Genomic DNA, 13235 nt, shown 5'->3' on the forward strand with positions numbered 1-13235 from the left:
TAATTTGATGTCTTGCATTCTGTTCCTTGTAAAAAGAGCCCTTCCCTTTATCAAAAATCACTCCTGTGGCTTGTTGTTTCTGCTTCATGGGGATGGCTGGACAAAATCATTAAGAGAAAAAAAGAAGCAGGGAGTTCCTTCCAGGGTTAATCCAGGGAAGGATTGTTTATGGAGCACTCACTCTTCCTTCAAGTTCCCATCCTCCAACGTGACATCCTCTTCATCCCCTAGTGAGCTAGGGCTTCAGAATCCTCAGTGATTCCTGACCTCACACGCAGTCTGGTGTCCAGGTTTTGCCTTATAATACATAGCCCTATGTGTGCTTTTAAAGCTGCAAGGAATCACTTGCATAGCAAGTTCTGAATGAGCCTTTATGGAACACACACAATAGCCCAGATGTGTCATAACCTGAATCATGGGAAGGGGCACAAAGTGGGAGGGGGGAGTATTTTTGTCTGAAGCAGAGGGGAGTTTCTGTGTTTAATGATAAACTGATCAGAAGGGACCTGGGATGTTATGACATGAGGTGACAGTGTCAGATGGTAGCCTGGAGGGAGGTAAGGAGCCAAGAAATTGCTCCCTGAACAATCAGGAGGCCAGCAAGTGAGAGGTGCCACAGAGATGTGCCAGAGCCTGTGAGAGACACTGGTGCAGCCCTGAACCCCGTGGGGGTTTTGTCCTGGGCTTCCACTTTGCCTCCAGAGGACTCCAGGCAGGGCCCACGAGGAGTTGGGGTGATATCTGGGATCCAGCCTGTTGTGTTTTCCACCACCTCCTGCAGGAGAAGGAAGAAAATGGATCCATGTAGAAGCATTCCCACGCTGTTTCCTTTCCTTGGACCTCACTTGGTTATTCCCAAATCTCACATACAATCACTGGGGGACTCCAATTATACCCTGACCCAGAACAGAAACAGTCTGTCTTTCTCTTTCCTCAACTTCTTTCCTCACCCACCATTCCATGGTCATTTCCTTTCCTCATTCTCTTTTTTTCTGGTTTTGCCCAACACCAGCCATTTATAGTACATATCGGGACTCACATCTATGGTCTTTATCACCACTGTCTGCTGGGCCTCCTTGCAGGCCTTCTCCGCCATCTTTATGTTTTCTGGTGTCCAGTCAACATTGTTTAAGGCCATCACACCTTCCATGGAACTGCCATGGGGGAGGGGAAATCAACAGTCACTAGGTGTTAACTAAAGCTTTGACAAAACCTGAATAGTGTGCCCTCACTTTCATCAGTTCCACCTCTGGGTGAACTGTAAGGGCAGTCATACAACTTGAGACAATCATGAATTTAGCAGCAGAAGAAATAACATTAGAACTCAGGGGTTAGAATGTTAATGAAAAAGAGGAACATCTGAAAGCCATGATATCAAAGGATGTCAAAGAATAATTTCATTTTTGCAGGGGTGGAGGCACAAATAGCAATGCACAGGGCTTACTTCCGTCTCTTCACTCAAGAATCACTCCTAGCTGTGCTCAAGGAACCCTATGGGATGCCAGGAATCTAACCTGGGTAGACTGCATATAAGACAAACGCTTTACCCACTGTAATTTCTCTCCAGCCTAAAGGAATACGTTCCATCACTGTAAATTCCATGAAATTGTATGAGAAATGGGAATTAAGTTACCTGCACCAGTGTGTTTTTCTTAAGAGTCTTTCATCAGAGTCTTAGGTAAGACTCATCATCAAATAAGTAATGACTCTTCCTTGAAAGTTAGCAGTCTTGAACTGAACTGGGTTGTGCACGAGAAAAAAAAATGCAGACAAAGAATGTGTGCATAGGGGATCTAACTTCTAGTGGTCAGTTTCTCTGGTCAACTCTCCCAAATGACCCGACTGATATGGAAGAAGTCCCAGATCCTATGATATGTCAGATCTTTGAGAAGTGAGATACTGCCAGGACCAGAAGGGCATCCTGAAAAGAATCCTCTCTCTGAGTTTGTGAAAAAGATACTTCATCTCCCCCCACCTCCTTCCAAGTCCTCTCTAGGACCCCTCTGACAGATACTTCAGGGTCTTATCTTCCAAGATGACTCACTCTGTTGCCTCCTCCCCTAGTTCGTGGGCCACATAGATGATGTCAGGGTAACCCATGCAGCTGGAAATGTTGTTTCGGGGATAATAGAAGAGGAAGATGAGGCACATCTCATTAATGGTGCTGGGACCTCCCTGCAGAAGGAGAGAGAAACAGGGATGGAGAGACGAAGATGCCAAGGATTGCAGATGGAGGGTCAGAGGCCTGCAGAAAGGAATGGAAGTGGATCTTATGGTGATAGTTACATAATCTTTACCATAGTTTTTCCTTCTTCCTCCTCTATTTCAAACTTGTAGACAATTATGATGTTATTTCCAAGGAAGTATTCCCTCCCAGTCCTCACGTTTGGACTTGGTTTGAAGATGAAACAAGGCAATGGGAGAGATAAGGCACATGTTGTTTTTCAGGGCCGGGAAGATACCACAGGAGGTAGAGCATATGCCTTGCATGCCTGGGACCCCAGTTTGACCCCTGGCAACAAATGGTCCCTTGATCATCAGAGTATAGTGCTGATGGTCCCCGAGCATTGTGGGGGTTGTCCTGGTGGCTCCTAACACTGCAGGACCTGAGCAGAACTACATCCTTGAACCCGAGCATTGAGCACTCTATCCTGGTTGGCTGAGGATTCCCAGGAGTAAGTAGAGAGCACCACTTGGGAGTCCCCCACTAAAACTACACCCATCTATCCCCCCGCTATGCGCAGAAAGAGTGAAATATTTCTCATTTTTGAGTTTATAACTCCCCGTATCCACCTGTGTAGAGCAGGATTCACTCACATAGACCACATGTGTAGTTTGCTGTAGCAAGACCTCATGGATTTGCCCAGTGGATTCTCCTCTTGCATAATCTCCATGTTTCTCTTACCATGTATGCCCCTTATACCATACTGCAATCAGCTGGCATTTTATTCCTTAATAGCATACAGCTCCTTTCCAGTTCTACCAGCACTAAACCATTCCATATTTTTTCCTCTTTGGTCCATTTTATGTCATTAAAAATTTTATTTAAGGCACTGTGGGTTATAATACTGCTAATGATAGGCCTTCTAGGCCTTCGTATGTAACACAGTCCAGCACCCCACCCTCCATCAGAGTGTCCACTTCCCTTCACCATTGTCCCAGGGTCATCTCCCTCCACTCCTGAGAGTTATTCCTCTCTCCTTCCCTCCTCTGTGGTAAGCTTTCTACTCAAGAGCAGTTCTCAGGTTCTTGTTGCCTGTAGGCAATTTGTTATATTCCTACTTTCCTTCTGCACACAATGGGCTCTGATTAAAATAACAACATTAACTCTGAGTCCCTTTCACAAGTCAGGCAAAACTGTTGGTGTTTCTCCTCACCCCAATCTTAGGAGATAGAAGTAGTAGCAACGGTTTATGAGTCAGGATGCTAACATATGAAGACATTGAATAACTTCTTAAAGTTAAGACTGTAGTGATGGTTTAGATATTCAGAGCTGGGCTGTGGGATTCCAGCTCCATGCTACCTTTCTGTGATTGTCATAAGTTATTTGCTGAGAAAGCAAGAAACCCTTGAACCTGCCTTAGAATCCTGGGGGGTGGGGGGAACCCTCTGCTCCTAAAGACTTTGATTGAGAGGTCTTCTAACCCACTTTGGCACCCAGAGAGACTTCTTGCAGAAATGCATCCAGACTGTGAACTGAGCTAAAATATCAGAAACCCAAAACCGCGCGGACGCAATGGTGTCCGCGTGAACTCAGAGTCTTCATTCTCCGCAATGAAAAGAAATGATTAAATGATGCCTTTTCAGAAGGCCTGATTGTTGGGGGAAAATTCCAAATAATAATAGTGAGTTCTCTATTGAAATATCGAATATATTCAAAGTATAGAGAGAATAAAGTGAAGATCATTAGCTACTTAGGGGGGATGGGTGGGAGGGGGCATATTGGGGTTCTTGGTGGTGGAAAATGTGTACTGGTGAAGGGATGGGGGTTTAATCAGTATATTACTGAGTTTTAAACCTGAAAGCTTTGTAATTTTTTTTCACGGTGATTCAATAAAATAAAAACTTAACAAAAAAAAATCCTGGGGGTCTCAGAACCGCAGCAGTTGATGTGGGTGGATAATACCTAGAGTGGGCCTTCAGCTGGGAAAACTTTGAACCTTGGATAGCAAACGCTGGGAGAGGCCTCTATTCTGGGGCAGGCTCTATTCTGGGGCAGTTTTTACTGTGGGGGGAAATGTACTTACAAACGTCAAGGTGTCTCTGTCCAGCGTCTGGTAGCGACATTGCACCAGCAATTCATCTCCCTATTTGAGTGAGACGCCAGGGCCGAAGTAAGTCACAGAGGAATGTGGCCCATCTTAGAACTTTCTTGGCTAATAATGAGGAACGCTGATCCTGACTGCCCTCCCACATACCCTGCCCCCAACGTCAGCCACTCCTGCCCCATGTCCCTACTGGTTTGATTTCCACTCGATGACGTAAATCTCGAGTCTCCTGCAGATTGAAGTCATAAGAGTCATCTTTGCAGATTGTTCGATATTGAGTTCCATTCCTAGTGGGAGCGAGGAAGGAGGACAGGAATTAGAGGGGAATGAAAAGAGTAGAGGATATAGTGATAAAGCAGCAGTGAACAGGGAGAAAAATTACCCAGAAAGTACAAAAGCTCTTTTTGCTCTCTCATTTCATTCAACTCTACTCTGGTTAGTTCTATTCCCTCCTAACTGCAACGAAGCACAACTGTATGCCATAGAATACACAACTATTTGTGATAGTTACTCCTAGGTGCAGACAAGAACTCTTTGAATGCATGCCTTCCCTTACCTGTACTGTACAGCCTGCAGAGATCGCCCGGCCAAATGGGTATGGAGCAGGTAGCCATACACCTGTATGTCAGGTATTGAACCTCCATTCATCTGTGACAGGAGAGACCTCTAGTTTGTGACAAGCATTTATTTGGCCTTCCTTCTTAGTTTTCTTTCCCTGACAGTTGGCACCTTCCTCTTAGGTCTGTCACCCGCCCCTTTGTCCCTCACTTGCCTTTTCCAACCCTTTTTCTCCTTGTCCCCCAAACCCTTCTCTCCTTTGCATGTTCCAACTTAACTTTCCCGAGGGCCAGGCTGTGGTCCTTCCCCGTGTTTGGGGATCAGACTGAGCCCTGGAGATCAGACCAGTTATGTGGTGGGGAGTAAGGAACTCAGGGAGAGTGGACCTCCCAGTGTCACCTCCACAAACTTCTCCGTCTTACACAGCCCATAGGACATGAAGGACTCAGCGCCCGGGGGCAGGAAGTGAATGGGGAAAGTGTAGAAGCCGAGCTGGAGCACGCCCATGTCGTATTTGCGCAGCTGTGCGGTGTAGTACACTCGGATCCCCGAGGAGTCGTATATACCTGGTGCAGAAAGGACTGATGATTCAAGCAGGAGTGTGGACAGGGACCAGGGGAACTGGGGGTGTCAGGGAGGGGCTGTGAACAAAAGGAATCACCCAGCTCCCGAGATACCCTCCCCTCTGGTTCCCCCATGAATGCCCTTAGATGCTCACCAGCACGATTGTTAAAGTTGCTGTAATGAATCTCCAGGCGGATCCACTGGGGGTCCATGGGGGTCCCGATAGAGACACCCACATCATCTGGGAACTGGTAACTCTGTTGCAGGGGCAATTGGCAGCAAGAAGGGCTGAAGACTAGCTGGACGCAGCCATCCAGAGCGTTTTCTTATTTCCTCCCATACCTACCCTCTCACCAGCGTCCCATCAGTCCAGTAACCGTGTTCCTGATCACTGTTCCCCCCCACCCCCGCCACCTCTTTCCCTCCTTGGGACTCACAGTGCCACCAACTGCCCAGCCCACGACGACCTGGGAGCAGAGGGAGAAGGCGGGGTCTGCCCCGTAGCAGTCACTGACGCCCGTGGGGAGTACGCTGGCATTGCCGCAGGCGTAAACCAGGATGTGGTGTACCATGCTCTCATCGTGCTGCACCAGCTTGGGCTCAAACTGGGTGGGGGAGGAGGGCAAAGCACACTCAGATCTTCAATGTTGATTCCCTTCTCCTCATTCTTTCTCCCCAGAGAAACCTTTCTTCCCCAGTAAACCCACACTTCCGCATTTCTCATTCTCTCCCAGTTCCTCCCTTTCCTGGTCTAGAATCTTCTCTGTTCTTTTTGGTCTGTGTTAACCCCCACATGTCTAACCCTAATTTGAAAGTATAGCATTCTACTTCTAATTTGGAACTTCCCAACGCCTCTGTTCTTTCTCTTTTCTCTTCTTTTCTTTTCTCTTCTTTTCTTTTCTTTCCTTTCCTTTTCTCTTCTCTTCTCTTCTCTTCTCTTCTCTTCTCTTCTCTTCTCTTCTCTTCTCTTCTCTTCTCTTCTCTTCTCTTCTCTTCTCTTCTCTTCTCTTTTCTCTTCTTTCCTCTTCTCTTTCCTCTTCTCTTCTCTTCTCTTCTCTTTCCTCTTCTCTTCTCTTCTCTTCTCTCCCCTCCCCTCCCCTCCCCTCCCCTCCCCTCCCCTCCCCTCCCCTCCCCTCCCCTCCCCCCCCCTCCTCCCCTCCCCTCCCCTCTCCTCCCCTCCCCTCTCCTCCCCTCTCCTCTCCTCTCCTCTCCTCTCCTCTCCTCTCCTCTCCTCTCCTCTCCTCTCCTCTCCTCTCCTCTCCTCTCCTCTCCTCTCCTCTCCTCTCCTCTCCTCTCCTCTCCTCTCCTCTCCTCTCCTCTCCTCTCCTCTCCCCTTACATTTCTATCAATGTTCCGAGCCAACCATGCCCATGACCCAGCTCGGGCTTGACCACATCCTGCCACGCCATCCTGCTCACCTACCTTGTAAATGTGATGCTTCTTGTTAACAATGGGCAGAGGGAGGAAGGTGCAGGCATAAGTGGTGTCATCCTCTGGAATGAGGAACTGGAGAAAGAGACACAGGCTGAGCTGGTGTGTGTGTGTGTGTGTGTGTGTGTGTGTGTGTGTGTGTGTGGAGGGTTCTACAGAACAGGGGTAGGGGCAGTTAGAAGGGGTCTCCTTCAGTACTACTGTAGCGACCCTTGAGCTCACTGGGGGAAATCCTCAATCCTCCGTCCAAGGCATATACAAAGTTTCGTGTTGGGTGGGCAGGTGGGAAGGGGAATGGAGGCAGCTGGGTAGCAGGTAAGAGCTTACATCTGTGAGTTCCAGGTCGTGGATGATGGTGTCCTCAGGAACTTCCAGGTCATCTGGGTGAATAATTTGTAGCAGAAAGATGGACTTCACAAAAGTCCGCTCCTGATCCAGCTTTGGAGTATCATCTAGACCATAGGCTGCCAGCACCCTCACTGTGTCACCCTGCGGAGACATGGACAGGGAGATGCTATGCCCACAAGCAGCTCTTGCTTCTGCCTATACCCAGGACCCACACACATGGGCTGGCAGTAACTCCCTTAGAGGCTTAGAATGAGTCGGTTTTACTTTGGCTTTAGAACCCCACCAGCTAGAGGTATGGAAACAGTCCTCTCTTGAGAGGCATGTCCAGAGATGATAAATGGCAAAATGAAACAGCAACATTCTTGGAACCCTTGGGTAGGTGCTGAATTGGAGTAGGTGCTGAACACAGAGTCACTCAGTGTTTCCAACGGTGAGATACTGACTTCTGGGGGGCACTGGAATGGCATAGCAGGGTGGTAGAAGACTTGGGTGAACCTGGGGAATACATATTATTGATTATCTTAAATAAAGTATATTTCCAGGAGGCAGTAGGTCAAGTATGTTTAGGGATATCTGCTCTATGAAGCTTCTGGATATCAAGAGATGGGAGGTTGTATGTGAAAAGCAGCACAGGAAAAGGGGAGAAAAAGAGAAAGAGAGAGACACAGAGACAGAGACAGCGAGAGAAAGAGACAGAGCCAAAGACAGAAAGATAAGGAGAGGAGCGACAAAGTCATAGAGAGATAAAGAGGGAGAAAAAGAGGGAGAGATAAATACAGAGGTAAAAAAGATACAAAGAGAGAACAGAAAGAAAAAACAAAAGGACAGTGAGAGAGAGAGAGAGAAAGTGGGGGAAATGGAGACAGGGAGAGAGAGAGAGAGAGATATCACCCTAGAACTGTATCTGTGAGCTGACTTCCTGAGATGTGTGGATATTGCAGTTGCAAGTAAGCCGTCACATCTCCCCAGCAGAAAAGATTCTCCCTCCACCCTGTTTTACCGCAATGTCTTGGTCATGAGGATCACAGGAGCGGAAAGGCCTGGAGAAGTGCATGGTAGTGTAGACTTCATCTTCTGTAATCCACTGCAGGGTAGCATCCTGACTTCCATCTGCCTCTAGGGTGTTCTCATCCACCAGGTGCTGATCCTGGGATTCAGGGAAGGTCAAGGAGTAAGCTCTGGGTACCCCTTGCAGTCATGACTTTGGAGCAGGTCCTTCTTTGGTTCCCCCAAGTTAGCTGGCTCCAAATTTATGGACTCAGATCCTGGGAGGTAGCTTGGCATCAGGGATGGGTATGGGAAAGTGAGAGGGAGGGAGGGACTGTATTTGGATGGAGCTTGCTATACTACCTGATCTTGCACTTACTCTCCTATGTTCAATCTCATCTCCTTATACCCCAATATTCCTGCTTACCTAATTCTTGGAAGCTCACCCATTCTCTGTACCATCTATAGCACCAATTTATCTTCTCTTATGGTCCTTACCTTCGATGCATCCCTATAAAAAGTATAGTTTATAATTGCTGCGCTTAGGAGATGGGTGAATTAACTACTGCTGGTTCATTCATAAACTTAGCATCCACCTTAGAGTAAGAAATATAAGAAAATGGCAACAATATCTGGTTAATCAAAACTATCTAACAATTGTAATCTATTATCCTTTTGTTTGAGGGGGCTACACTCAGTGGTGCTCAGGGATTACTCCTGGCTCCATGCTCAGGGAATGCTCCTGGTGGCACTCTTGGGACCATATTGGAGTGCCAAGGATTGAACCCCGGTTTGCTGTATGCAAGAAAAGCACCCTAACCTCTGTACTATCACTTGGACCCCACTCTTAAGCTAATATTAATGCTTTTTTCTGCTATTAGGCCACTTCATGGATTAGTCTACTTGATTGGGCTCTGAGGAAAGTGAAAATAAGAAGGTGACAGCAAGTTTGGGATTTTCCCCAGGGACCTGCATTTGTGGACTGTCAGCTCAGATCTCCCAGCTGTTGTCTGGAAGACAGAGATGAATCTCTCTACAGACCACATCTGCAGGGAGAGGTAAGCAGTTACGCGTTCTCTGGGCATGCGCTGGAGATGTTTGGCGAGTGTGGCTCCCTTCTGGATTCAGAACCATCCTCAACCAAGGGCAACTCCTTCCTCCTTGGGAGTCACCCTCAGACTTACCGAGAAATAGACGTTGCCATCGGGCAAGACACCTCCAACAACCAGATCACTTCCTGCTCTCGTGTAGCGATTGGTGACCCCCAAGCCCACCCAGCCAGTTGTCCGGACCTGGAGCTCAAACGCGATGATCTCAGACTCAAGGTCAAAGTCCCAGCGCAGGAAAACTACGTTGGAAGAATCGAGAAACCTGGAATAACGCAGGCGAGAGGTTGGGCCAACGCGGTTGCCTAGGGAGGGAAATGCCAGGGCCACAAGGAGGAGGACCCTGAGGAGAAGGACACAGGGCATGGCTCCTGGGGAGCAGGGCATCTCTGCTGTAGAGGAACACTCCAGGTGGGGGTTGTTATATGTGCGTCTGCCTGTGCCAGGCACAGAGCCACGTAGGAGGGACCAAAAGACTCCTCTGTTCTGATAACTCCCTGGGTTCACACTGGTGCCACTTACATAACCATGGGGTGGGGGTGAGGCATCCAGGAGGGGATGGAAGAGATTGCCTCTTGCCTTGTAAATAGTCCAAACTCTTCCATTGCAACCCATGCCAGTGTCTGCAGAATCAAAGAGACTAGTGCTACCTACTTCTCCTCCACTATCTTTCTATTGCAGCCCTCACCTCTGTGTCTTTGGATGCCTTTACTCTGACCTCTGGCACTGTCTTCATCCCACCAGGGTCATATGGGGGTTGTCTCTGTCTTTCCTGTACAGAAGTAGGCAGCGTCAGTGCGGTTGTCATGTGGGATGACACTGCAAGTGTTTGCCTTTCAGCCTCCGGGTACAGCCCAGGAAGGAGACAGTGGGGAAGTTGGGGGAAAGGCTGAGATTTCCATCTCCTGGATGAATCTTTGCTACTAATCCCTGGAAGGATGTAGAGGTAAAGGAGGCTTAATCAGCTTTCCAGATGGTCAAGTGGGTACAGTTCTGGGTTTGTATACCTTTCTTCTGCAGGAGGCGGTAAGAGGGGGTGGCTAGGTGTTCACTTCCTCTGGGACACTTTGTGTCTCACCCCTCCTCCCACAGGGCGTCTCTCAGAGGAGTCATAAACCCTGGCCCTCCCCTGGAGGCGTAGTCCCTACCTTCAGCTGCAAACTCAATGATGTTGCCAAAACAAGCAAAAGTGCAGGAGTGTTGGAATGTCAGCACATTCCACTTAGAAGGAACTTCACATTCACTTCACCTTGCCAAAATCCCAACCCACTCAATTTTTAGGTTCAGAACGGTGAAACACCAAGGGGGAGGAGACATGAGTAGTGCCTGAATAAATGTCTTGTTGGTGGGGAGCTAACAATAGCACCTAGGGTCTTGCCCCTGGCCAGTTCTTCTCTGTCTTCACCTGGCACAAGGCACCCAGTTGTCGTGGCCCATGGTTTGTCCTGGAGGAGAGAGTTGATGTAGACTGATTGTGTTACAGGGAGGGGAACAAAGTCTCCCTCTAACCCCAGAGTTTTTTCTCCCAGCACCTGCCACAGCTAATTCAACAAGAGAGTTACTTCATAGACACCCCACTATATTCTTTCTCCATCAGGCAATAGGCAGTTCCTAAACATACAAGGTAGGTCTTGGACCACCCATCTGCATGTAGGATGTCCGGCCCCTTGCAGGTAGATAAGAGCTGGAATTTCTTCTTCTTGTTGATTGGGTTCATTGAAGAAAGTGAGCACCTGCATGGTACTGATCTGTGGTGGGAGAAAAAATAAAAACATTTCCCCAGGGGGCTCTGAGCATGGCAGAGAAGAGTGTAAGCCAGGCAGCCAGCTGGAAGGAATGGGCTTACCTGAGCCCAGGATGGGGGCGGAGGCAAGACAGAGGAGAGGCCAGGGGAGGTGCTGACCTTGAGGAACAGCAATCCAGGGAGAAGATAACAGGACTGTCCCAGACACTCTGATTCCAATCGCATTTAAGGATTAAAGCTACGGGAGGGCATGGCCAGGAGATAGGACAGCCAGCCCTGTAAACTGAGAGGGGCGCAGGATCCCTTATCCTGCAAGGTCTAACCTGAGCTCTGTCCTCGAGCGAGAGGTCACGCAGGTGAGCTGGGGCCCAGAAATGCCATCTAGGAATTGGCTTTTGGTCCCAGGAGTTTTTTATGGACTGTCTCTCCCTCTTTCCTTTGGTTCCAGTTCCAGTTTCATCCTCTTCACTAGCCTCTTTTATTTTTTTTCAAATCTTTCCAGAGTTTATTCTCTCTCCCTCCAGAAAATGATGAGGTGGAGTAGAAAGAAGCTAATCAGGGCAGGGGACTTCATGTGCCTGATGAATATTTTGTGCCTCTTGAAATCATGCACATTCAAAACAGGGTGACAAGGAAATGATTGATGATGTGACTACACAAGCAAAACTATTCATAAGGACAATCTATGGGTTTGAAAAGGATCAATAATCACACATTCACAGCAAGTGAAGCTAATTATAGATTGTATTATGCGGACACCAATGGCATTTAGACAGTCTGTCAAAATCATGTAGCTGAAGTATATGTATTAAAACTTTGCCAGATAACTTAGACCAGGTAGACACAATGCCTTGAACACCAACTGTAATATAGTCCCTCCCTTGGGTTTGCAACAGTCAAGGTTTCCTGCTAAGGCCTCTCGGTCTCCACAGTGCCGTCTGTGAAATGATGAGTTATGAGAGATGGTAAGATACAGATCTTTGAAATCTAAATCCCTAGATCACTAACTTTTAAACTTTCTGGGGGCAAAGGAAAGGCTCTTATTATTGCTAAAACTTGAAGAGAAGCTTGCCATTTTGATTTGCATTGATTTCTAAGTGATAAAAGAAAGCTAAAAGTATGGATAGTATTAATAGTAATTAATTCTCCCATTTTAATTGAACTGGCAATTATCATTGCAATAATGAGGTCAACTCTAAGTGCTTAGTCAGTACCGAAGCCAAGTTAAAGAACTTTAATATTTATTTAGTTGTCTCTGACATAGGAGTTAGTATTCTATCTTCCCTAGTACATTTCTTTAGCACCTGCATCTTTCAAATGAAGAAGCTGAAATTCAGATTCATACAGCTTGCTAGAGGCAGCACTATGAGTTACTGAGGATTAGGTACTGTCTCTTTCTAACTTCAGGTTAGTATTCTGTTCCCCAAGAAAGGACAAAGAGAAAGAAAGCAGTGTTATTGCTGAATGACCTCTCCATCAGAAAGCGATGTCCCTTCAGACCTGTAGGTAAGAGATGTTTCACCTTTCCCATCAGCCTGCAGACAGCCACTAATGCATATTCTCTGGTCACTGACACTGGCTCAAATGACAGGGCATTTTGTAACAGAGCATAGCAGTAGTCACTTGGCAATTGTAACATCTTACGTGTGCTTGCTTACTGGGTTTTTCCAAAGGGAAAAAGAAACACTTGTTCCGTCTTGATGACAGGAAAACCTTTTGCAACTTGGCACAAGGAGTCTACTCTGCTTTAAGTGAAGCTAAGTACCTCTTCTGCCACAAAATCTGGGAGTTAGGATTCTCTATTCCTCAGTACATTCCAAAGACATGGCTGCAGGCCCCTGAGAGTCATCCTGGGGTTTGATGCGGGCAAGAGATTAGTTAATTATGATGAGATTTAATGCATTTCAAAGAGACACAGAGCTTCTAAAGTGAAATAAATGAAAAAAAAACAAGAGGATGAAGAAAAGGAAGAAGGAGAAGAAAAAGAAGGAGGAGGAGGAGGAGGAGGAGAAGAAGGAGGAGGAAGAGAAAGAGGAGGAGGAGAAGGAGGAGAAGGAGAAGGAGGAGGAGGAAGAGGAGGAGGAGAAAGAGAAGGAGGAGGAGGAGGAAGAGGTAAAAGAGGAGAAGGGGAAAGAGGAGAAGGAGGAGGAGGAGGTGAAAGGAGAAGGAGGAGGAGAAGGAGGAGGAGAAGAAGAAGAAGAAGAAGAAGAAGAAGAAGAAGAAGAAGAA

At 47.3% G+C, this 13235-nt stretch overlaps 1 protein-coding gene across 1 annotated transcript; it reads right to left on the reverse strand.

The window, feature by feature from the left end:
• Positions 1-535: 535 nt before the first annotated feature.
• Positions 536-12645, reverse strand: LOC101544345 (putative DBH-like monooxygenase protein 2). The gene is made up of 14 exons (XM_055129628.1): positions 12507-12645; positions 9341-9567; positions 8170-8316; positions 7149-7310; positions 6813-6896; positions 5828-5995; positions 5551-5647; positions 5226-5407; positions 4825-4916; positions 4459-4555; positions 4248-4307; positions 2045-2175; positions 1040-1154; positions 536-775 (listed from the first exon to the last, which is right to left on the reverse strand). Exons 1-14 carry the CDS (start codon positions 12643-12645, stop codon positions 536-538), a joined length of 1941 nt encoding a protein of 646 aa, XP_054985603.1.
• Positions 12646-13235: the final 590 nt, after the last annotated feature.

Source organism: Sorex araneus, chromosome 1, assembly GCF_027595985.1.
Source record: "Sorex araneus isolate mSorAra2 chromosome 1, mSorAra2.pri, whole genome shotgun sequence".
Taxonomy (NCBI): domain Eukaryota; kingdom Metazoa; phylum Chordata; class Mammalia; order Eulipotyphla; family Soricidae; genus Sorex; species Sorex araneus.

What these genes read in the sequence shown, in the direction of transcription:
- LOC101544345 (XM_055129628.1), bottom strand. Translation starts at nt 12,645, where the DNA reads ATGTTACAATTGCCAAGTGACTACTGCTATGCTCTGTTACAAAATGCC. An exon ending in ATCGAGTGGAAATCAAACCA is followed by an intron (nt 4,308 to 4,458) that starts GTAGGGACATGG and finishes TCACTCAAATAG; the next exon opens with GGAGATGAATTGCTGGTGCA. An exon ending in TGGTGATAAAGACCATAGAT is followed by an intron (nt 776 to 1,039) that starts GTGAGTCCCGAT and finishes CTTCTCCTGCAG; the next exon opens with GAGGTGGTGGAAAACACAAC.